Genomic DNA, 23,085 nt, shown 5'->3' with positions numbered 1-23,085 from the left:
ACTGAAATCATAAATGTGATATGTTTTTGTGCCAAAAGTTCAACAGAAACTGTTTTATCATTTTTTCGCAGAAAATTTTATGATTAATTTAAAAAAATAAAAATTTTCCAAATTTATTATTTCAGTCAAATAACTGTATCTACTGAACGTGTCTATTTTTTGTTAATAATGACATGTATTGACTATTTCCATTCTAAATATCTTGAGAACGGTTACTCGTAGCGATTTTTACTAAGAGACATTTTTTACGTAAAAAGTGACGGAAATGTATATTTTTTCACTCAGTAGTTTTATACAGATACGGACGAAAAGTTATTATTCTTCAAAACAGTTAAAACAGGTGTAGGTGGCGCCCCCTACAAATAAGAGTCATATTCGCATCCAAATCAAATTTCTCATGTCAAAAAACTCCCAGATACCAATTTTCATCCAAATATTGACGTTACTTTTAGAAAAAATCGAAATAAAAATGAAACTTCTACACCCTGTATCTCCGAAACTAATAATTTTAAGACACATTTATACGAACTTTTTGACTTATTTTTATCTGCAGAATATGCTGCCGAAGTTTCCGAAATACAGTTCGGACCACTCTGTATACGTCAATAAAATTATAACCTCAAATCAAATGATGGATTCCTTAGGCAAAGATTTCTTTCACCTAGGTCCCGAGCCCCAGTGAAAGAGAATACGACAGTATATGACGTAACGTTAAAAGATCGCTGATCAAACTATTCTTAAAAAAACTATTTTTTTTAATTAGCTTCCTTTATTATTAAAAAATAGGGCATAAATATTATTACTAAATAACATCCGAGATTTCGTTAATCGCTTATCAATCCTAAAGCTGCAGTCCATAATAAATGCAACATCTCATCTAAATAATAATTATATGGAGTACAAAAAAACATATATAATATTAATTACAACACTGAGTCTCACAGACTGGCAATGTATACCAACCTACAGCATACATTTGGACTACAACTTTGCATACGTATAAAATAAAAATCGGTACGCTAATATTTAATAGAGATAAAGATAAAAACAGAGTAAAAGGATATATTAAACGAGCTGGACGCCGAATTTTGCCAAATATGTCTGTAGAACAGTTTGCGATTGTGGAGCTGTGTTACTGATGAGAGTGGGCAAACGACCTGGTTGTGACGCACCTAGCGTTGCTAGACTTTGGACTAAGAATTGTCTTGGTTCTCCTAAACCTGAAAAAATGTTACTGTTTAAACCCTTGAATAAAAAAGTAAGCAAGGAGTTTAATAACGGAATATAATTTATATAAGGTAGGTTCATATACAAGCGAATTGGGAAATGCCAAATGAATATTGATATTAGAGCGCGAACTCACTGACGACCAGGTCGCAACGACATGGCCGTCGCGTCGGCTGGCCGGATGTATTGCGTTTATAGCTGCGGCCAGATGAACGACCAGTTTCAACAGAGTTGTCAGATCTAACGATTTTTTACGTTTTACCAATTAGTAAATATTGTTTCAGAAATAATTAAGTTTCAGAAATGTTAAAATATCCGAGTTAACTAAAAAGCGAAGTCGCTATTCATGAGCTTATTAAATGTTCTAATATTAAATAATGCATTTAAAATATTCTTGGATTTTTCGTTAATAAATACTGGTGTGGTAAATGGAGTAGGTAAAATATCCAACCCCGACTACACGATAACGTCGTTATTTCCATGTTTTTCAAATCCGCGATGCCTGCTATTCCATCAGTCGTTTCATAACAGAATATTCTACATCCTACGTCTATGTAATTTAATATGTGTAGAGTGAGACATGTAACTCGTGAGATTTTCAGCATTATATCAATAAAGGACAAAAACAGTATTGTTCCTAAAGGTGCGTCCAGACTTGGGCATTTTAGACCGAACGAACCGAGCGCGCACGAACAAGCAGAACAAAAAGCATTGTGTACGCGCGACCGATAAAAAAAGAGATATTCTGTTTCTTTTTTCTACTGATATGGAGTTCTACTGATGGCTCTTATCGACTTTAGAAGTAAACATATTAGGGCCATCGTAAAAAAAAGTCTTCAGACACTGGCTCTAAATATAAGCAGGTAGAAAGTTTAGCTTCCAATTATTTCAATGTTTACAATATAAATTCCTATTTTTTATAGTTACTGAGAATCTACAACAGTAAATACTTCTATTTTTATGAATGTTTAAGTTACTTTTACTCTTTTTCTAAATAATGTACATACATAGTAGAAATATAGTCTAATGGACCCTGTTTGAAATACGTTAAATTAAAAAAAATAAAAAAATTAAATAATATTTAAAATACAGTTGTCATCCTTGTACATGACTACAATACAACTAAAAAACTAATTTAATAAAAAAACAAAAGTGGTTGTAGAAAAACTTTAAATATGATTTTTTTTATTATTTAACATCGAAACTCGTAGGTATAATAACAGGTATCATACCAACCATAAATAGAGTATGTCATATAAAAATGTTTTGAATTTTTACTAGAATCGACCCTTGATAAAAAAAAGAGACTAGATTTAAGTTTCCCTTTCATCCAGTCTGTGTACTATTTCTTTGGATTTTCTGCACGTGTGTATTAAAAAACTACACTAAAACACTATATCTTATAGAAAATAAAATATTGTGCGTTGAATTTGAGGGATTTCATCTGAAAAATTATTAATTTAGAGGAAAACCGGCAACAAGCTGCAGAAAATAATATTTTAGTGCAATCTGCTGGTCGCAACGACCAACGGACGGCCTGTGTGCCGTGTTAGTGTGCGCTGTATCATTTGATTTAATGGTTTTAGAGGTAGCAGCGGCCTGGCCGGTGCGACCTGGTCGTCAGTGTGTTCGAGCTCTTATTGGTCGATTTCAAAAAAAAGACAGAGGTGGCAAATTTGACAGAAAGTTGTTTTAATATTTTGAGAAAGTTGTTTTAATAAAAAAAAAATTTAATATAAATATCTGTATTGCCACATTATCATATTATTTTACGTTATGTAACAAAATATATTTTAACAAAACTTACAATAAATATTAAAACCCTAATACCCCACACTGGTGCGGTGAGTCCCTGAAAATATCTTTATAACCTATTGTTATTGAGCAAGCCCTATTATTCCCGGCCAACGTACTAGATGTGTCCATCTACAAACGTGCTAAAGCTGTCTAATTTCATTAGAACATATACCCCTAAAATGAAATTGGTCCCATCTCTTGGCGTGTCACCCTGTACCCAACAAAACGCCTTTTGCATTTATAATTCTACCGTAATATAAAGGTTTCCATAGGTATTTTGAAAAAAAAAACATTAATATCATAATTCGTTTTCCAACACAAGCCGCAGATCTAACGCAATCCGCAGAAATATGTCATCATCGATTTTTGTTGAAAACCATGTTTGAGAGCGAAAACATGTAAATATAGTAATAGCAAAACATTTTCCGATGCACGTCATCAATCATATCGACATTGACACTAAAGTCTATAAAGCTGACTTAATTAAATTTTGGCAAAAATGTTTAAATTTGTTGTATAATTTAAGATACCGAGCAACTCTTCATTTTACTTTATAGAGCAAATGATTGTAACAGATATTTTATTTAGATTAAAGCTGCAAAAATTAGTTTAAACCGAATTTTATGATCGCTATGTCACATTGCGCCGTTTTCAGCAAGGTTGTCGTTTATTATTTGACAATTATCCTAATGTCAGTCATTATTTTGTGTTACATGTTACATATCGTGTTGTTGTTGAATCTTCGTGAGTAATTCTCGTTTTTTTGACTATTTTCATAGTCTTTTTTTAAAAATTGTACTTTGAAGCACAAACAGTTCTTTTAAGAACTAAATTATCGAGTTTTTGTATTGCATTTCTTGAAATTGTGTGTTGAAAATATGTCGAAGCATTTAAACAGTCAAAGCAAAGAGCTTTTAGTTTCCCTGATAAACTATTTTGAACAAGAACAATAAAGGCTCTTTATTACCCTTGACTGCAGTCAGAAAAGTAAGTTTGATTGATAAGCACATTACACCACTGTCAAAGTTATTTTTACGTTAGTTTTTATTAAATTCTGTGATATTTCTTTATGCACCCTCTTACTTGTTATTACCACTTATGGCGTTGTAAAATGTACATCCATAAATAAATAAATAACCCATAATAACGCTTAGAATAATCTTCATAATGGACTAGTTTTTGCCAATATGTAATAGTAAAATAAGCTATAAAACAAATAAATAATTATTAATAAAATTAAAAATAAAACGTAAAAATATTTAAAAAATGATATAATAAATATATTGTTTGTCACTTTTAAATTAAGATTCATCTCATAAATCCATCACAATCTGGCAGCGCCGTCGCTATCGCTTGTCACTCAAAATTGATCACGTGCATCGGAAATTGTTTTGTGATTACCATAGTTTGTCTCCCCCTTTATTTAGATCTCGTTGGTGACGACAATTAATCTTTTTACACAATATGATCTAGAAATAATATTTACCAGCTACGGGATCTTCTTTGTCGGCGTTTGCGAAATTTAGCTTGGCATTTGACGTTTGATAAGTGGGTGTGTCGTCTACTTCGATAAAATGATCGTCCGGGAAGGTGCTTTCATCTGGAGGTAGTTCAAAGAACATCAAAAGTGCCTGAAACGGAATTACCATCAGTACCATCATAATTCTCGTCGAATGTCTAAATCTAAATCAGATCAGTGTAAGAATCTATATTCTTAGGATTATAGTATTATTCTTAGGATTATATATATATAGTCCTCTAGTATATTTTCCGCTATTTTTTGATAAAGTCCAATCACAATTGCATGTATCAAAATAAAACACTAATTCAGCACAATACACCAAAATACTTTACTTCTGCACTGGACGCGCATTTCGCTAACCCTGTTAGCATCATAAGCAGATGATTAAGACTAGTCCAGTGCAAAAGTAAAGTGTTTTGGTGTATTGTGCTGAATTAGTGTTTAATTTTGCTGTTGTAACCCTATATATACTTACGTGGATAATCAACGCCATAAGTTTAGCATTAAAAAATATGTCTCCAACATCACGACATGCCATTTTCAAACCTTCTTTATTGCACTTATGAAACGTTCAATAGGTTTGTCTTCCTCGAGAACCTAACTTTGCGCATGCGCATTCAAAGTTGCACGTATTTGCAAAATAATCACAATTTTATACGGTTTAGAAAGTACAAATTATACATTGTTATGGAAACCAACTTTTCATTGTCATTAATCATACGTCATAATTATGCTCATAATCATAGATAAATGCAACAAGTTTAGATCGGAAAGCCCGTAAAAATTTTGGATCGCGAAATTATTTTGGGTCGCGACCGTTATACGCGATCTGGCGCTGCTATAGCGGTCGCTAAGAACAACGGCAAACAAAAACAGAAATAATTTTCTCTTGTCAAAGTCAGAATCTTCAAAAATCATAATGATCTTTCAAAATCTAAACCGCTCTCATTAAAGAAATTCCGAAAAGTGTTTATAGCGTCCATTTTCAAAGTAATAATTGCTATCTTGTGAGTTTAATTCAAGTTTTATTTACTCCAACCGGTGATAATTGTGAAAAAGTGGCATTAAAAACTTAAAAAGCTGTGCTGTGAACTGCAAAAACCATCGTGGATCGTGGCATAACGTCGGTTTCCAATGTTTTATAGGTATTTCATACATGCGTCCTTATATAAAATAAAGTTTCTTGTATGCAACACAATGTCTTTTATTTATAAAATTAAACTAAAATAATAATAAATTTGAATAAACAATTATTTGGCGATATAATTCCAGAAAAAGCCGAACCGCTCCGAAATTTTCAAAAGTTTTGGGTCGCGACCGTTGCAAGAATAGCGCCAAATAGTGTTTACATTGTCCTTATGGGCACTTTCCAATCTAAACTTGTTTCATTTATCTATGGCTCATAATCTTATTTCCATTGTGTAACGACGCGCGACGCTTGTTTCTATAGCTTGTTTTTCGCGTTTTTTAATTTAAAAATTGTATTAATTACTCTTTTATCGACCGTTTTTATATAGCCAAGAATGCAAGTGTGTTCAGTGAGAAGTTAATTTTATATTAAGCCACATGCATACTTTCTGGTTAGATTTCCTAAGAATATTGATATTCGTACAGAGTGGCTAAATGTATATTTTTTTATAAATTAACTTTTGTGACAGTAAACATTCAATTTATTGTTCAAATATAAGCATTTTACAAATTAAATTTTTAAAATTAATGTTCAAATTTGGCGCGCGGACGATAGGTCCTCGACAAGGAAAGATAGAGTAGAAGCACCGCGAGTGCAACAAAAAAAAGAAGATAAATGGAAGTCGTTGATATGTTTGCGACAGTTTTCATAGTGATTTACTTATCCACGTAAGTATATATGATCTAGGGTTGGAACACCAAAGGTTTCAAACCCCAACTGGAACAACTGAACGTAAATTACCAAAAAAAAGTTAAAATAGTTATTTTATTAAATTTTTAAAGTAAAAAGTCACATTATTGTCCGATTTAAATACCTGTAAAAGCTGATTCCAATATTTTGCATATTTTCCTGTGTACATCTCGGGACTTTCACACAACAGTTTTGTTATTCCGCAAGAAACAATTTTTCTTTCAATTTGACCAGTAACTTTTTGTGTCTCTGCGATGAACAGTTTTTCCAAAACCATACCAAACATTCTAAAAGAGAATTATTTATATTACAAAGTCTTATAAAGTAGAGAATAAAAATGACACTTACTGATCTTGGATTCCATCGATCATGGTGATTAAATCACTTGCCGAGTATTTGATAATAAATAACGAGAAGAAAACGATTACATTTATCACATATTTCGTGGTTTTACTGGACGACAGCCTTTGGAATAGAAGGAAAAATATTTGTTTCAAGTATGGTTGCAAACATTCCCTGAAAGATCGACAATTAGTAAGTTTAAATAATTTTAAAGTTACACACGAAATCTTACTTAGGACAATGTAAAATAAGTGCCTGCATTAAGTAAAATCCTTCATGGTCATTGGTCTTTGAAGCTATCAGTTTTTGAAACACGCCCAAAAAGCCAGGCTGGAAAATTAATCATTAATATCAATCAATCAATAAAAAGATTAAGAGAAGAGTTTAATACTGCTTTTAATTTCATCTTTGAATAAAAAGATCAAGGAAGGAATATAATGCTATCCAAGTAGTTCCACCTATCCTTGACAGTTCTGTTTGACGATTCATTTGACACATTCCAATTCGATTTGAAATTTTGTGGATTTGTCAGTCTTTACTAAACTTATTCTATGTTATTTATTATTTATTCTACAACTGGTAGTTGTTTATAGATAGTAATTCTAGAAGGAAATTGTGGCAAAACTTAAATTAACAGTGACACTATTGCGATTTATCGAAAGACTGTAAAACAGTTGGTTGTGTAGCGTGCGGTAGACTTTTCACTAGTAAGTGCCTAAATAATATACATACGTGTCATGATACAAAGAATACAATATTGCGCAGATTGGTCACTACGTCACAGGTGATAAACGGCACCATTAGTCGGCAAGCTCCGCGCGCCAATTTCAAATTGTCAAACAGATGACACATAATAAATGTGAAAATAATTTTTCAAATGTCAAACACGATGATTTGACATGACTTTTGGTGTTATGTCCTAATTCTTCCCTATTTTAGGTCTTTGAATAAGAAGACTAAGGAAGGAGCATAATGATATCCATGTATTCATGCATGGTGGGTGGAAAAAGGACTATAGGGTGGGGATCTTTGACAGTTCTGTTCGACGATTCATTTGACACATTTGAATTTGATTTGAAATTTTGTGAATTTGTCAGTCTTTACGGAGCTCATTTTGTTATTTATTATTTATTCTATACTGATAGTTGTATAAAGGTAGTAAATCTAAATGGAAATTGTGGCAGAACTTAAATTAACAGTGACACTATCGCGATTTATCGAAAAAGACTCTAAAATAGTTGGTTGTGTAGCGTGCGGTAGATCTCGGCAAAAAATCGAGTGAAATAATGGAACAACTTTTCGCTAGTAAGTGACTATATAATATACATACGTGTAGTAAACCGATCATTTATGAAATTCACTTAAATTAACTAATTATATATTTTTTCTTGCATTTTTGCTTTTATTTACTACTTGTCAAAGATTAGATGTCAAAGAATTTAGATACGTTAATTTGACTTACCTGCTTCAGTAGCGTATCGGATGTTTGTGTTAATAAATACTTATTATAACTTATCTATTTTTATTAGAATTATATATTTTTATAACAATTTTAATAACTACCAACATTTATTCACAACGTAAAATAAAATAACAAATTATTGAGTCTACCCCACGTCTACCCTACATCATAGTTTTACATTTTTTAAATAAAATTAGAACGGCACTGATAAACCGGAATTTAAGTCGGCCATATTTGAGTCCCATCGCGGTGGACCTAAGATTTTTGATATGCTCCTTCCTTAGCCTTCTTATTCAAAGTTTTAGGTCTTTTTTATTACTGACAATTGAACAATATGGATATTTTTTTTTGTATAGCATATGACGTCACAGGTGGTATGCGCAAAGTTAACGAAATTGGAGCCGCTATCGATCATACCTTGTTTCCTTTGTACCATGCATATGTGTAGTAAATCGATCAGTTATAAAATTCGCTTAAAATTAACTAATTATATATTTTTTCTTGCATTTTTGCTTTTATTTACTACTTGTCAAAAATTAGATTAGATGTCAAATAATTTAGATAAGACAATTTGGCATACCTGCTTCTGTAGCGTATAACTTATCTATTTTTATTAAAAATATATATTTTTATAACAATTTTAATAACTATTAATATTTATTAACAAAGTAAAATAAAACAACAAATTATTGGGTCTACCCTATATTATATTTTTACAAGTTTTAAATAAAATTAACACGGCACTGATAAACCGGAATTTAATTCGGCCATTTTAGGCCCCCATCGCGCTTCATCTAAATTTTTTAATATGTTCCTTCCTTAATATTTGTATTCAAAGTTTTTTATGCTAAAGGTATACAGTATGTCCCCAGATCCTCTTTATAAGATGCATGAATAATGATATGAAGATCAGACTTTCTAGATGCATTTTGTCCATTTTTTCGATTTTTGGCAAAGAAAAACTGCCAGGATTTTTGCAAGAAACTTACCGAAAAACTAGTATGCTTAAAAAATTGATAAAAAAATCATAAAAATAGTACACCTACAGGTGAAAAATCTAGTTTTGATGGTATATAAAAAAACTGAAAAAAACTGTTAACTGTCCTTTAGACGTGAAATTTCTCTTTATTTTTCTACTACCACGGTCCGTATCCCCAACTACATGGCTCCTAGGCGTAGTTCCACTCATTATTTTAAGTGGTATTATTCGGAAAATAGAGAAGTTGTAGTACAAAAAACTCTTCATCTGGCAATGACAAACAAACAACAGTATATCCACAGCACACAAGGACATACACAAGTCTAAGGTATTTTCGCCATTTAATTCGAATGGGAGAAAATGTATTTACCACATCATTTCTGGCATAATATTGTGACTCTGTGTATGTAGTTGCAATGCCACCTTTGGTTCAAAATCTTCAAAAATAGACAAAATGCATTTAGTAAGTCTGCTCCTCATATAATACTTACCAACTTATCCTGAGCAATAATCTGTTGGGCCGCTTGGCTTACTAAGCTTCTCAACAATCGTACTAAGGGGCTGATGTTAGCAGGTCGTTCCCAAAGTACAGGGGCCAACAAACATGGTAAAAGTTGCATGTATGCATCAGATAACGATCCTGAAGGGGTGTAATCCAATAGCAGTGATAATACTTGGAAGACGTAGGGGATGAACTCTAAAAAAATAGATTGAAAGATGATTTAAATTAAAATATACAATGTAACATGTACCTTGTACATCTTGTTGCAAGATTCCTTGGAAAATCGGAAACAAAATGTCCTCAAACGATTTTACAGCAGCTTGATTAGATTTGCATACAATTCTAAAAGAACAGACAATAAATTAACTCTCTTTAATTTCACTTTAATGGCAAAGACTATTGAACGTAGAAAGTAAGTAAAAAAGTATACAGACCGGATAACCGTAGTAGTAACATAGGCAGAACCGGACGAATAAAAATAATCCGCCGGATAAAAAGCAGGCAAAAAAATGCGATAAAATAAAAATAGGTAAATATGTGATAAGAATGTTTCAGAATTTGTATTTATTCGTGTTTTAATAGCCAAAACGAATACATAGATTCTCGCGACAGTTATCGTGTAAAACGTATTTTTTAAGTAAAATAATGGATGTTTACGAAGTTCGTGAGAAAATTCAAATTGTAAAATGGTATTTCCAAAATAGGTCTTATCGGGATATACAAACAATTTTTCCACAAACTTTTGTAAACAGGCCATTTCCATCTTTGCCTACTATAGGTATCAAGAGTTATTAATAATTTTGAAACACATGGGTGCGTGTCCCCACAAAAACACAAAAAGCCTGATGTGTTGATTAATGAAGAACAGGAGTTAAAGCAAGTGTTCATGTCTGCTACCGCGGATCAAAATCCCACTTTTTCAACTAATCAAATTGCTGAGGTAACAGATACCTAGCACGGTAAAAAGAGTCCTTAAAAAGAATGGATACCGATCGTATAAAGCGCGCAAAACTCAAGAAATTTTCCATGAAGACCAATTTTGTAATGGAAAAGGCCAATTTAGATGAAAACTTTATTCGGCGTATAGTTTTCACCGACGAATCAAGTTTTCCTTTATTGGGTCGTCATAACCCTACACAAGTACGATATTGGTCTCGGGAAAATTTGCAGATATTTTGAGGTACGCAAGCAATATCCTCAAAAGCTAAATGTTTGGGGTGGTTTTGTAGAGGAGCATATGATTGGTCCATTTTTTATAGAGGGCAATTTAACTGTTGCAAAGTATTTGGACTTGTTACAGCAGCAGATTGTCCCTAGAATTCGTGAGTTATTGAGAGAAAGATTCCACAATGTCTGGTTTCAACAAGATGGTTGCCCTGCCCACAATACCCGTATTGTTCAAGAATATTTGAACAATACTTTTCGCAACCGTTTAATTAGTGGATATGGAACTATTTTGTGGCCCGCTAGATCACCAGATCCTTCTACCAATGATTTCTTTTTGTGGGGTTATGTAAAATCCAAACTGTATGGTCATAATAGGGCTAATAATCTGGATGAGCTTCAAGTAAAAATACGAGAGGCTTTCCAAACTATGCCCTAATATGTTAGGCAATGTCAGACGGGGATTTTACGACCGCCTAGGCTTCTGTCTAGCACAAGAAGGTGGTCTTTTTGAACACTTGTTATAACTTTTTTTTTATTTAGAGTAATATTTTAGTTTTTTTTTGGGGTTTAGAGAATTTATTTATTTATAGTTTTGGCTTGTAAACACACTTAAATAATAAATATTTAAGTATTTTTATTTTAAATGTTACATTAAGTGAAGGTAAACACTTAAAATGAAAATAATAAATACTCGGCACTCCTCGCGTCGTATTCCTAGTCTGTCACGACCGACCCGTCCAAGCACAACTGCAACTGCGGACTCGAGTACTGACTGCGGCAGTGAATCTCAAGTATGAAAGCAAATCGGGTAAACGTAAATTCGTCCGGCAACTTGCTATGTTACTAGTAGCCTGGTCTTCTCTGTATACAATATCTTGATATCGTGAGAGTTTATCACCAATTTTTAATATTTAAAAATACTGTAATTTGCCTCATTAATATCTAAGTAAACCCAAATAAACCAAGATATCTTTTTTCACAAAAAGAGTTTAAAATCTATCTAAATTGTAAAATGTATTGATTGTGCCAACATCGTCTTAATAGAAGACCTAACAAAACGTCAACGTCTGATGTAAATATCTGATAGCAAGACGAGATCTTTAATCTAATTTTCGTGGCAATTAATGGCAATGATAGTGTACTTTTCTAGATTCTAACCCCACCAATCTGAACTTACAACACTGTTGTTTCTTACCTGACAGAAAGGGAGAACGTTTCAAACAAGTAATGATTGAAATGTGGCCGAGATGGGTTCTTTGTAACAGCCTTAAGTATTTCAGTAAGTTTCGGCAATGCCACACCCAAGTAAGGTATAACCAATTCTTGTAGAGTCGAAAATGTCCTCATTAAAGCTGAAAATAATAGTTTACTATTACATTTTTGAATAAATTGTAAATATTTTCAGTTATATATTATATGTACAGTTCGTCTGCTGGATCTGTGTCTATGAAAGGAATGCGGACAAAAAACATTTAAATAAACAGCAATATATCTTATACGTCGACTTAACGAGTACGTCACCGCAAATCGGTCCGCCCACTCATTTTATTGGCTACTTGCAAATTTGTGGAATTTTTATTGATGGGGTGTTGTCTAATTTTTTACCAAAAACATCGAGAGAATATCGTTTCCCCTCTCATGGATACCCCGTAGCTACAGAACGGACAGACGTACTGTATACAGGGTGGTCCGAACTGTATTCCGGAAACTTCGGCAGCATATTCTGCTGATAAAAATAAATAAAAAAGTTCGTATAAATGTATGTCCTAAAGTGCTTAGTTTTGAAGATACAGGGTGTAGAAGTTTCATTTTTATTTTGATTTTTTCCAAATAATTTCTGAAGTAACGTCAATATTTGGATGAAAATTGGCGTGTGGGAGTATTTTGACGTGAGAAATTTGATTTTGATGTCAATATGACTCCTATTTGTAGAGGGCGACACCTACATTTGTTTTAACTGTTTTGAAGAGTAATACCTTTTCGTCCGTACCTGTATAAAAGTACTGACTGAAAAAAAATACATTTCCGTGACTTTTTACGTAAAAAATGTCTCTTGGTAAAAATCGCTACGAGTAACCGTTCTCAAGATATTTAGAATGGAAATAGTTAATACATGTCATAATTGACAAAAAGTAAAATTATTTGACTGAAATAATAAATTTGGAAAATTTTTATTTTTTTAAATCATAAATTTTTCTGCGAAAATATGATGATAAAACAGTTTCTGTTTAACTTTTGGCACAAAAACATTTCAAATTTATGATTTCAGTCTGATAACTATTTAGTCAACATGTTTAATTTATGTCAATGATGACAGGTATTGATAATTTTGATTCCTCATATCTCGAGAACCATTACTCGTAGTGATTTTTACCAAGAGCCCTTTTTTACGTAAAAAATGTAAATGTATATTTTTTACTCAGTAGTTTACAATCAACTACGGACGTAAAGTTATTAGTCTTCAAACCAGTTAAAAAATATGTAGGTGGCGCCCTCTCCTAGTAGGAGTCATATTAACATCAAAATCAAATTTCTCATGTCAAAAAAGTCCCAGACGCCAATTTTCGTTCAAATATTGACGTTACTACAGATTATTTGGAAAAATCGAAATAAAAACGAAATTTCTACACCCTGTATCTCCGAAACTAAGCATTTTAGGACATACATTTATACAATACTGCTGGGCAACGACCCAGCTACGTCGAAACACCGGTTCCCATTCGAACACCGAAGTTAAGCGACGGAAGGTGATACTAGTGGATGGACGGGTGACCGGTTCAAAACTCTGTATCGTGCTGTTGTCCAAAAAAAGGCAAAAGTATAAAATCTATTGACACACACTGGCCCATTCACGCCGGTTCGAGGCCGGATGAGATCGGATATCTCGCGAGTAAGAGTCGATTTAGACACTTACCAAGTCGGTAGGCCATTGACCATGATATGGCCGAGGACCGCAGTTCGGATTCCGCGTAAACAAAGTAGGCCCCGTCCAGATTAGCCCTGGCAGCAAAAAGAAGACGTTAACTGAAATCTTTACTTTTACTTATTTTTACCTGGAGAATAAGCTGCCGAAGTTTCCGAAATACAGTTAATATGACGTTATAAATTTCATAACGTACATTTTTTGTGTTACAAAAATGTTTTTTGTAAACCCCAATTGTATTGTCTTGGTATAATTTAGGACCAAATAATCACTTACCTTTCATAATATATTCATTTTCCTCTGATACAGGTCTCTCCAACACCTCCAATAATTGACTGATCAAATCCTTGGCAAACGGTTGAATATGACCTCCTGAAACTCTGCAAAAATATTCCTTATTATCTATTATACTGTTATGTTATGAACTGTTATCTTACATAGCTTGATTGTTGCTGTCTTTCATAATTAGTATTTTCTCAATGGCGCAAGCCGCGTACGTATGAACGACTGCGCTTTCGCTCTGCAAGTGTCTGATGAGTTGAGGCAGGGTGGAAACCACAACCTCGTTCGGTAATACTGACCTAAACGTCATTATGTACTTGATGGCGTCAGCCTTAAGTACTGGTAATTCATTCACTGGAAGAAAAAAGCATTGGTATGTATTAGAGATGAGCAAAACTGCGATTCTCCAATCGCAATTGTAACTGCGATTGCGATTTTTAAATCGCTGCGACTGTAACCTGCGATTGCGATTTTAATATTGAAATATTGTACTAGCTATGTACCTATAGCTTAACAATTTTTAAGCCAGTTTTCTTTTTTCTTATGAATTTTATACATACAGTAATCGCAAAACAATTTCCGATGCACGTGATCAACTTTAAGTGACAAGCGAGGGCGACAGCGCTGCCAGATTGTGATGGATTTATGAGATGTATCTTAATTTAAAATTGAGAAACAATATATTATATCCTTTTTTAAAGATTTTTACGTTTTATTTTTAATTTAATAACTAATATTTTAGTAATTAATTGATTTATTTGTTTTATAGCTTTATACAACCGTTAAAAATTTTGAAATACTCTAAATAAAAAAATGTTCATTTTTTAATTCTCTGTCTATTGAAAAAATAATATACAGGGTGTTCCATTTAAAAAAACGAAGAAAAATTATTTTATATTTTAGGAAGTTGGGCGTAGAATTTTGAACATACAACCTGTATGATTTACGAGTTATATATTTATAGCAAAGTAACTACAGACCATCTAATGTAAATATCTAAAATAGTTTTGATTTCAGAACAGTTCTTGTATTTTTAATAATTTTTTTAAGGGCTGAAAAATACAGGGTGGTCTGAACTGTATTCCGGAAACTTCGGGAGCATATTCTGCACATAAAAATAAGTAAAAATGTTCGTATAAATGTATGTCCTAAAATGCCTAGTTTCGGAGATACAGGGTGTAGAAGTTTCATTTTTATTTCGATTTTTTCCAAATAATTTCTGAAGTAAAGTCAATGTTTGGATGAAAATTGGTATCTGGGAGTTTTTTGGCATGATAAATCGATTTTGATGTCAATATGACTCCTATTTGTAGGGGGCGCCACCTATATGTGTTTTAACTGTTTTGAAGAGTAATAACTTTTTGTCCGTACCTGTATAAAACTACTGAGTGAAAAAATATACATTTACGATGGTTTTTACGTAAAAAAGGTCTCTTGGTAAAAATCGCTACAAGTAATGGTTCTCGAGATATTTCGAATCGAAATTATCAGTACCTGTCATCACTGACATAAATTAAACATGTTGACTAAATAGTTATTAGACTGAAATCATAAATTTCAAATGTTTTTGTGCCAAAAGTTCTTTATCATCGTTTTTTTCGCAGAAAAATTTATGATTAATTTAAACTAAAAATTTCCCAAATTTATTATTTCAGTCCAATAACTATATCTACTCAACGTGTTTATTTTTTGTTAATAATGACATGTATTGACTATTTCCATTCTAAATACCTTGAGAACCGTTGCTCGTAGCGATTTTTACCAAGAGGCATTTTTTACGTAAAAAGTCACGGAAATGTATATTTTTTCACTCGGTAGTTTTATACAGGTACGGACGAGAGTTATTACTCTTCAAAACAGTTAAAACATATGTAGGTGGCGCCCCCTACACACAGGAGTCATATTGACATCAAAATCAATTTTCTCACGTCAAAAAACTTCCAGACACCAATTTTCATCTAAATATTAACGTTACTTCAGAAATTATTTGGAAAAAATCGAAATAAAAATGAAACTTCTACACCCTGTATCTCCGAAACTAAGCATTTTCAGACATACATTTATACGAAATTTTTTACTTATTTTTATGTGCAGAATATGCTGCCGAAGTTTCCGGAATACAGTTCGGACCACCCTGTATATATTTTTGATTTATTTTTTAATATCTCTGAAACTATCGAAGTTTATTTATTCATATCTTAGAGTTATGTAAAGTGATCTGAAAGAAAGCCAAAAATGTAATAATATACAGGGTGTTCCATTTAAAAAAAATCATCCGGGTCCACTCACACTTTTTTGAGCCACCCTATAGAAGTTAAAATATTTTCCTGAAATACATACTGGTACATACTTTAGGTATGCACTTAAACAAAATTCTCAAGTTTTCTATTCTAGGAGCTACAGATGCCCGACGCACTATTGCCGGACCCTGTATAGCAAATTGAAAAAAAAATGAAGACTTTAATCCCCTGTAGCTACGAAACAAAGCAGAATCGGACACGCATGTTGATATGAAAAATAAATCTTATTTTTACGTGAGGAATGTCCCCACGAGAGATCGCACATGTTGTTTAAAACACCCTGTAATTCAATAATAACCAAAAAATCCATGCTTACCATCAGGCCTCTCCAGCTCTGGCAATATCTGCTGCTGACAAAACTGGCTGATGTTCACCAGCTGACTCGTCTGAGTGACGCCGTGTTTCTGCGTCGATCCCCTACTGACCAGCGATATGACCAAGTACAAGGCCGTGTCCTTGTTGCGCCAGTTGGTTTTCGGATTCTCCACGTACTTGGATAACATCACCTGGAGGTACTGCCCGCAGATCTCCATGATTTTCGGCTCGAACTGGATGCTTAGGGTGTTGAGAAGATCGCAAGCGGCGCGCCTGCGCGTGTCCACGTCGGAACCTTCGATGTCTCTTCTCGTGTATTCTTCCGGGTTGTCTTCGAAAAGTTCTTCGTCCGTCACTATACAAGAATTTAGAGTCAGAGTGTAAAATTACTTTTAAACATCGACATTTTTCATTATTTAAAATTAAACAACGTTAGCCCACGGCCACACAGGAAGCGTTTTTTGCGTTTTTAGCGTGAAGCGTCTTTAGCGACTAAAACAAAATAACAGAATTATATAGGAGTGGCCCCACCAAAAGCGTGTACCGTTAGGCGTGTCTCGCAAAAAACGCAAATGAAAACAAATCATTTGTTTTCTGCATCGTCTTTAGCGATTTCTAAGTTGAGACGTCATAGGCGAACGTTATATTTAATAATGAAATAAAAATAAATTAAATAGTATGCATTTTTTTTTCATTTTAGGGCATTATCTAAAAATATTTTATGTTTTATTATATAAAAATATTTTTATCTAAAAATATTTTTTTGTTTAGGAAGATTCTATTAAATTGAAAAATTTGAGGGAAATGTTTCAAAAAGTGTAGTTTGAAATGTTAAAAAAGTAATAAATTAAAAGAATATTTTATATCTTACGCTTAAAAAATAGTTTTTTATGCGTAAAAAGTGTTTTTTTCTGCGTAAAAAAGTATTTTTTTTTCTGCGTAAAAAAGGTTTTTTTAACAGAAACAAATAGTTTTTGACGTGTAAAAAATAGTTTTTTACGTATAACAAATAGATTTTTACACGTAAAAAATATTTTTTTTGCTTTAGTTTGGTTAGGTTGTAGAAAAGTTTGGTTAGGTTGTAGGTTGTAAAAAAGTTTTTTACCAGAAACGAAAAGTTTTTGACGCGTAAAAATCAGTTTTTTACTTGTAACAAATAGTTTTTTACACGTAAAAAATATTTTTTTGCGTAAGAAAGGTTTTTTTACCAGAAACAATAAGTTTTTGACGCGTAAAAAATAGTTTTTTACGAATAACAAATAGTTTTTTACACGTAAATAATATTTTTATTTGCTTTAGTTTGGTTAGGTTGTAAGTTGTAAAAAAGTTTTTTACCAGAAACGATAAGTTTTTGACGCGTAAAAATCAGTTTTTTACTTGTAACAAATAGTTTTTTACACGCAAAAAATATTTTTTTGCGTAAGAAAGGTTTTTTTACCAGAAACAATAAGTTTTTGACGCGTAAAAAATAGTTTTTTACGAATAACAAATAGTTTTTTGCACGTAAATAATATTTTTTTTTGCTTTAGTTTGGTTAGGTTGTAGGTTGTAAAAAAGTTTTTTACCAGAAACGATAAGTTTTTGACGCGTAAAAATCAGTTTTTTACTTGTAACAAATAGTTTTTTTACACGTGAAAAATATTTTTTTGCGTAAGAAAGGTTTTTTTACCAGAAACAATAAGTTTTTGACGCGTAAAAATAGTTTTTTACGAATAACAAATAGTTTTTACACGTAAATAATATTTTTTTTTTTAGTTTGGTTAGGTTGTAGGTTGTAAAAAAGTTTTTTACCAGAAACGATAAGTTTTTGACGCGCAAAAATCAGTTTTTTACTTGTAACAAATAGTTTTTTACACGTAAAAAATATTTTTTTGCGTAAGAAAGGTTTTTTTACCAGAAACAATAAGTTTTTGACGCGTAAAAAAATTGTTTTTTACGTGTAACAAATAGATTGTTACACGTAACAAATAGTTTTATACGCGTAACAAATGGTTTTTTACACGTAATAATCTGATTCACTTTTACAAAATTTGTATTAAAATATCACTATTTTTGATAAACACGTTGACTGCTTACAAATACCAGTCGCGTCACTACGTATTTCTAAGCCGTTAACACGTTTCGTTACAACTAGCTCGTGTGTCAGGGCCGTCTTGCTAGCTCGTATGTCACGGCCTTGAATTTTTACTCCCAGCGTGCGGGAAGTTTAACTCAAATTAAGTTTCACTCCAAAAAGTTTCATAAATCATGTCCTAAAATTGCGTTAGCAACTAGTAATATTTACTATTCTATTATATAATTATAAGTATTTATTATATTATATTATAATTATAACAAGTAACCACAACACTACAACATAAAAAAACTATACACATATCAACTAAAATTCGTAAAATAAATAGCAAATAATAATAATTATTATTTTTACACACACCACTGGCGCTAACAGTAGGTTAGTGGTAACACAAGGTTGTGTTTGTAGCCGAATATATGCCCCTGCCCGTCCACAATTCAATCCCAGCATCTTTTATCTTCGTCTCTCCAACGCTAACCGCGCCGATCTCGCCTATCTCTTTCTCACAGGATTGATTGTTGAACGGGCCGGGAATCAACGAGCTTGCGACATTACTAATTAACATCTTGACAGAAACTACAGACCTTCTGCGTCGTTTGCGTGTTTTTAATGGACACAAATCGAAAAAAATCGCAAAAAGCGCTTGAGACGCAAAAAACGCAAAACGCTAAAAACGCTTTCTGTGTGGCCGTGGGTTTAACCAATCTCATTTCAAAATAAGATCAAATATACAGGGTGTCACAGAAATTAGTGCAAGTATTTCAAGGGGTGGTAGATGGCTCGAATTCTGTAACTTAGAAACAGCTAAACGCTTTTATACGCCCAGCGTATATGACGTTAATTTTAGCTTAGCGCGAACTTGACTACCGATTTGGGTAATCTCATCTGACGCGCTTAGCGCCTCTTTACCCTTTGCGCTAAGCGTTTTAAAAACGGCTACCTTAAAGGATCGTTTTGCTTGTCGAACTGTCAGTAAAAATAGACAAAATTGTGATTTTGTGCGTTCTCTTATTCTCTAGTGAAAACAACTTCTTCTACAAATTCATCAACGGTTGTTCAAATTCATCAATTCATCAATCTCGTTGATAATTTACGACTTGGCAGCTATAAATATTGTTCAAAACTTTGAATAAAAAGATTAAGGAAGGAGTATAATGCTATCCATGTATTCATGCATGGTGGACGGAAAAAGGACTCTAGGGTGGGGATCCTTGATAGTCCCGTTTGACGATTCATTTGACGCATTTAAATTTGATTTGAAATTTTGTGGATTTGTCAGTCTTTACTGAGCTTATTTTATGTTATTTATTATTTATTCTATTAATGATAGTTGTATAAAGGTAGTAAATCTAGATGGAAATTGTGACAGAACTTAAATTAACAGTAACACTATTTAGTGACACTAGCGATTTATCGAAAAATACTGTAAAATAGTTGGTTGTCTCGAGTGAAAAATCGAGTAAAATAATGGAATAACTTTTCGCTAGTAAGTGACTATATAATAGACATACTTGCAGTAAACTGATCATTTATGGAATTCACTTAAATTAACTAATTATATATTTTTTCTTGCATTTTCGTTTTCATTTACTACTTGTCAAAGATTAGATGTCAAAGAATTTAGATACGTCGATTTGACTTACCTGCTTCAGTAGCGTATCGGATGTTTGTGTTAATAAACAATTATTATAAATTATCTATTTTTATCAGAATTATATATTTTCATAACAATTTTAATAACTACCAACATTTATTCACAACGTAAAATAAAACAACAAATTATTGAGTCTACCCTACATCATATTTTGTCACGTTTGGAATAAAATTAGAACGGCACTGATAAACGGGAATTTAAGTCGGCCATTTTAGGAGCCCGTCGCGTTCGTTCTAAGATTTTTGATATACTCCTTCCTCAAACTTTTTATTCAAAGAAGAATGTCAAAAAAAAACCTCATGGGCGTGCTTCTGGGGTCGGACTATACTACCAATTAACATACCTACACTTATTCCTGGGAGACCCTGTATAATAATAATTCTGATTGATACATAAAAACAAAAAAGAATCAATAATAAAATACTATAACAAAAATTATATGGAATATTTTTTTTTGGGGAACTCTTGCTTACATCATACATACGATAAGCAATTGTTTTACATAGACTACTGTAAAATTTTAGATTGTAAGATCAAAACTATGATATTTAGTCTTTCTTTACTATTGATTATAAATTAAAAAAGAATTCTTCTGCAAAATGTTCAATATTGAAAGATCTTCTGTTATCAAATATTATATTTTGTTGTATAAAAATCAGATAGTTATAAACTTACCCCTAAATTCCATGTTAGGAATAACAACCTTCTCACATAAACTGCTTAGAACACTAGGATTTTCAAATAAGTTCCTATAATGAGTTCTTTCTGCTACTGTTGATAAGAATTGCAATGCATTGGAAACCAGCTAAAAATATAATTAATTACATTTTTTTATTTTATTAATTAAAACTTCTAACACACCAAATCATATTTTGGTTGCAATCCAGTCTTGCTCAACAAACTCCAAACATCTTCAACAAACTGTGGTAAATATTTTTGAAATTCTTCATCATATTTCTGAGCATAAAGTGCCACATTATCGCAAATTTGGGATTTAAGCATTTGCAAAACACCTGGTTCATCTATTCCCTAAATCAGGAAATAATATTCAGTACAGGTTGGCTCATTTGCATGTGATTTTTCGTTTATTATAAAAGATGTGAAGATGAGGTTTTCGCATCACTATGCTACTTTTGCCTCTAGCCCTCTTAGAAAGGTAAATTTGGAAAAAAAGATGGCAAGGACAAATAAGTGTGTAGCATCTTTAGTTTCATAAAAAAAGAAGCATAGTAATGAGAAAACAGCATTTTTGTATTACTATTCGTAAAAGAAAAACCCTATAAAATACAATACACTCAGTAATAATAATAAAAAACCTACGGGTGTTTCCAAAGTATCCTGTTCAATATTCAGTAAAGCATGGAAATGATTCATCCAAACTTCCATGTTATCCTCAAAGAACTCTGGAAGGTCTTGGAAATTCAAAGAATAAAAGATTTTGGCTATTAACACTAGCGAGCTGAAAATTAATTGTGATGCTACAATATCAGATGCATTTGCAGAAATAACACCTGCTGTTGCCTAAAAACGTTATAATTCAAAGAAAAATACAATTTCTTAGTACAAATATTACCACAAGAAGATCGGTTAGAGGTTTTGCTAATTTTTCCAAGACGTATTTTATCTCAGTCCATAGCTCGTTTGATTTAAATTCATACCTATATTTTTTAAATAAGGAATGTGCCGTACGTAATATCCCATTTATTATCTTAAAATCACCTAGATATACAAAGAAAAGTAATAAAAATTCAAAATTTATAAAAAATAAGAATAGGACAACCTATAGCAAATTTTTCAACCATTTCTGTTATCAATTGTGGCCATTTTGTAGGAAAATCAGTCTTCCCAATTATACTTATAGCATCACTCAATTGCTTTTGTATATTATCAGGGGCCGTAAGCATAATAGTTACTATTAGATTCTTTATCGAAGTTCTATCAGATTCGTGAATACGATCTGCCTGATCTTCAACCTAATAATAAACAAACTCACACTATAAGTAAACAGAAGGTACGAATTTATATAATATACATACAACAGTCCAATTTCGCTTGATATAATTTTTAAAAGCTATGGCACCGGCTGTTCTGATCAGCATATCTGTTTCTGGTTGATGAACAAGATGAAGCAATAAAAGAGGATAATTTTGATTAACTTCGACACCTTCTAGAAATTTTTCCGCTAAAAATATAAAACATTGTGTAAATAATGCTTTAAAACTATTTTAAAAGTAAAATTAATTTTATAAAGTGTTTACCTGTTCTACGGACGGTAACATCGGCATTTAATGTTTCAAATAAGTATTTGCCCAAGGTGCGTAGATTTTCGTCTGAAATTTCCATCTTTTCTAAAAGGTAAAATGCGGTAATATATCAACTAAAATTATTTAAAAATCTTTTAACGAAAACAAGAATCAAAAACCCGGTGACTAACCTCACTTTCTGAATCATAGACAAAGAAAGAAGATTCCAATTTTTCCGCGGGTCAATGTTGCCAATATTAAATTGTTTAATTTAAGTTTACAAGAGTTTATAAATGCAATTTATACGTACATTAAATGTATTTATGCATAACCAATGACATAATTAGTTATAAATTTAATTTCATTTATTTTAAAATTACGTATATAGATGTAATACACGACATAATCCATGATCAT

The 23,085-nt window shown here is 32.2% G+C and overlaps 1 protein-coding gene across 1 annotated transcript; it reads right to left on the bottom strand.

Annotated features, from left to right (window-relative positions):
- Positions 1 to 759: 759 nt before the first annotated feature.
- Positions 760 to 22,892, bottom strand: LOC115877448 (exportin-2). The gene is made up of 18 exons (XM_030893601.1): positions 22,684 to 22,892; positions 22,462 to 22,607; positions 22,206 to 22,398; positions 21,999 to 22,144; positions 21,746 to 21,946; positions 21,287 to 21,454; positions 21,101 to 21,230; positions 16,699 to 17,052; positions 14,238 to 14,436; positions 14,077 to 14,180; positions 12,073 to 12,229; positions 9,961 to 10,052; positions 9,700 to 9,905; positions 7,000 to 7,097; positions 6,774 to 6,941; positions 6,550 to 6,712; positions 4,511 to 4,655; positions 760 to 1,220 (listed from the first exon to the last, which is right to left on the bottom strand). The coding sequence occupies exons 1-18, from the start codon at positions 22,766 to 22,768 to the stop codon at positions 1,066 to 1,068; spliced, it is 2,910 nt and encodes a 969-aa protein (XP_030749461.1). The 5' UTR covers positions 22,769 to 22,892; the 3' UTR covers positions 760 to 1,065.
- Between the last annotated feature and the right edge of the window lie 193 nt (positions 22,893 to 23,085).

This window comes from Sitophilus oryzae, unplaced genomic scaffold (assembly GCF_002938485.1).
Source record: "Sitophilus oryzae breed Bouriz unplaced genomic scaffold, Soryzae_2.0 scaffold_1492_pilon_pilon, whole genome shotgun sequence".
Taxonomy (NCBI): Eukaryota; Metazoa; Arthropoda; class Insecta; order Coleoptera; family Curculionidae; genus Sitophilus; species Sitophilus oryzae.
The sequence above is the reverse complement of the archived record's forward strand: the minus strand, read 5'-3'. Positions and strand labels throughout refer to the sequence as shown.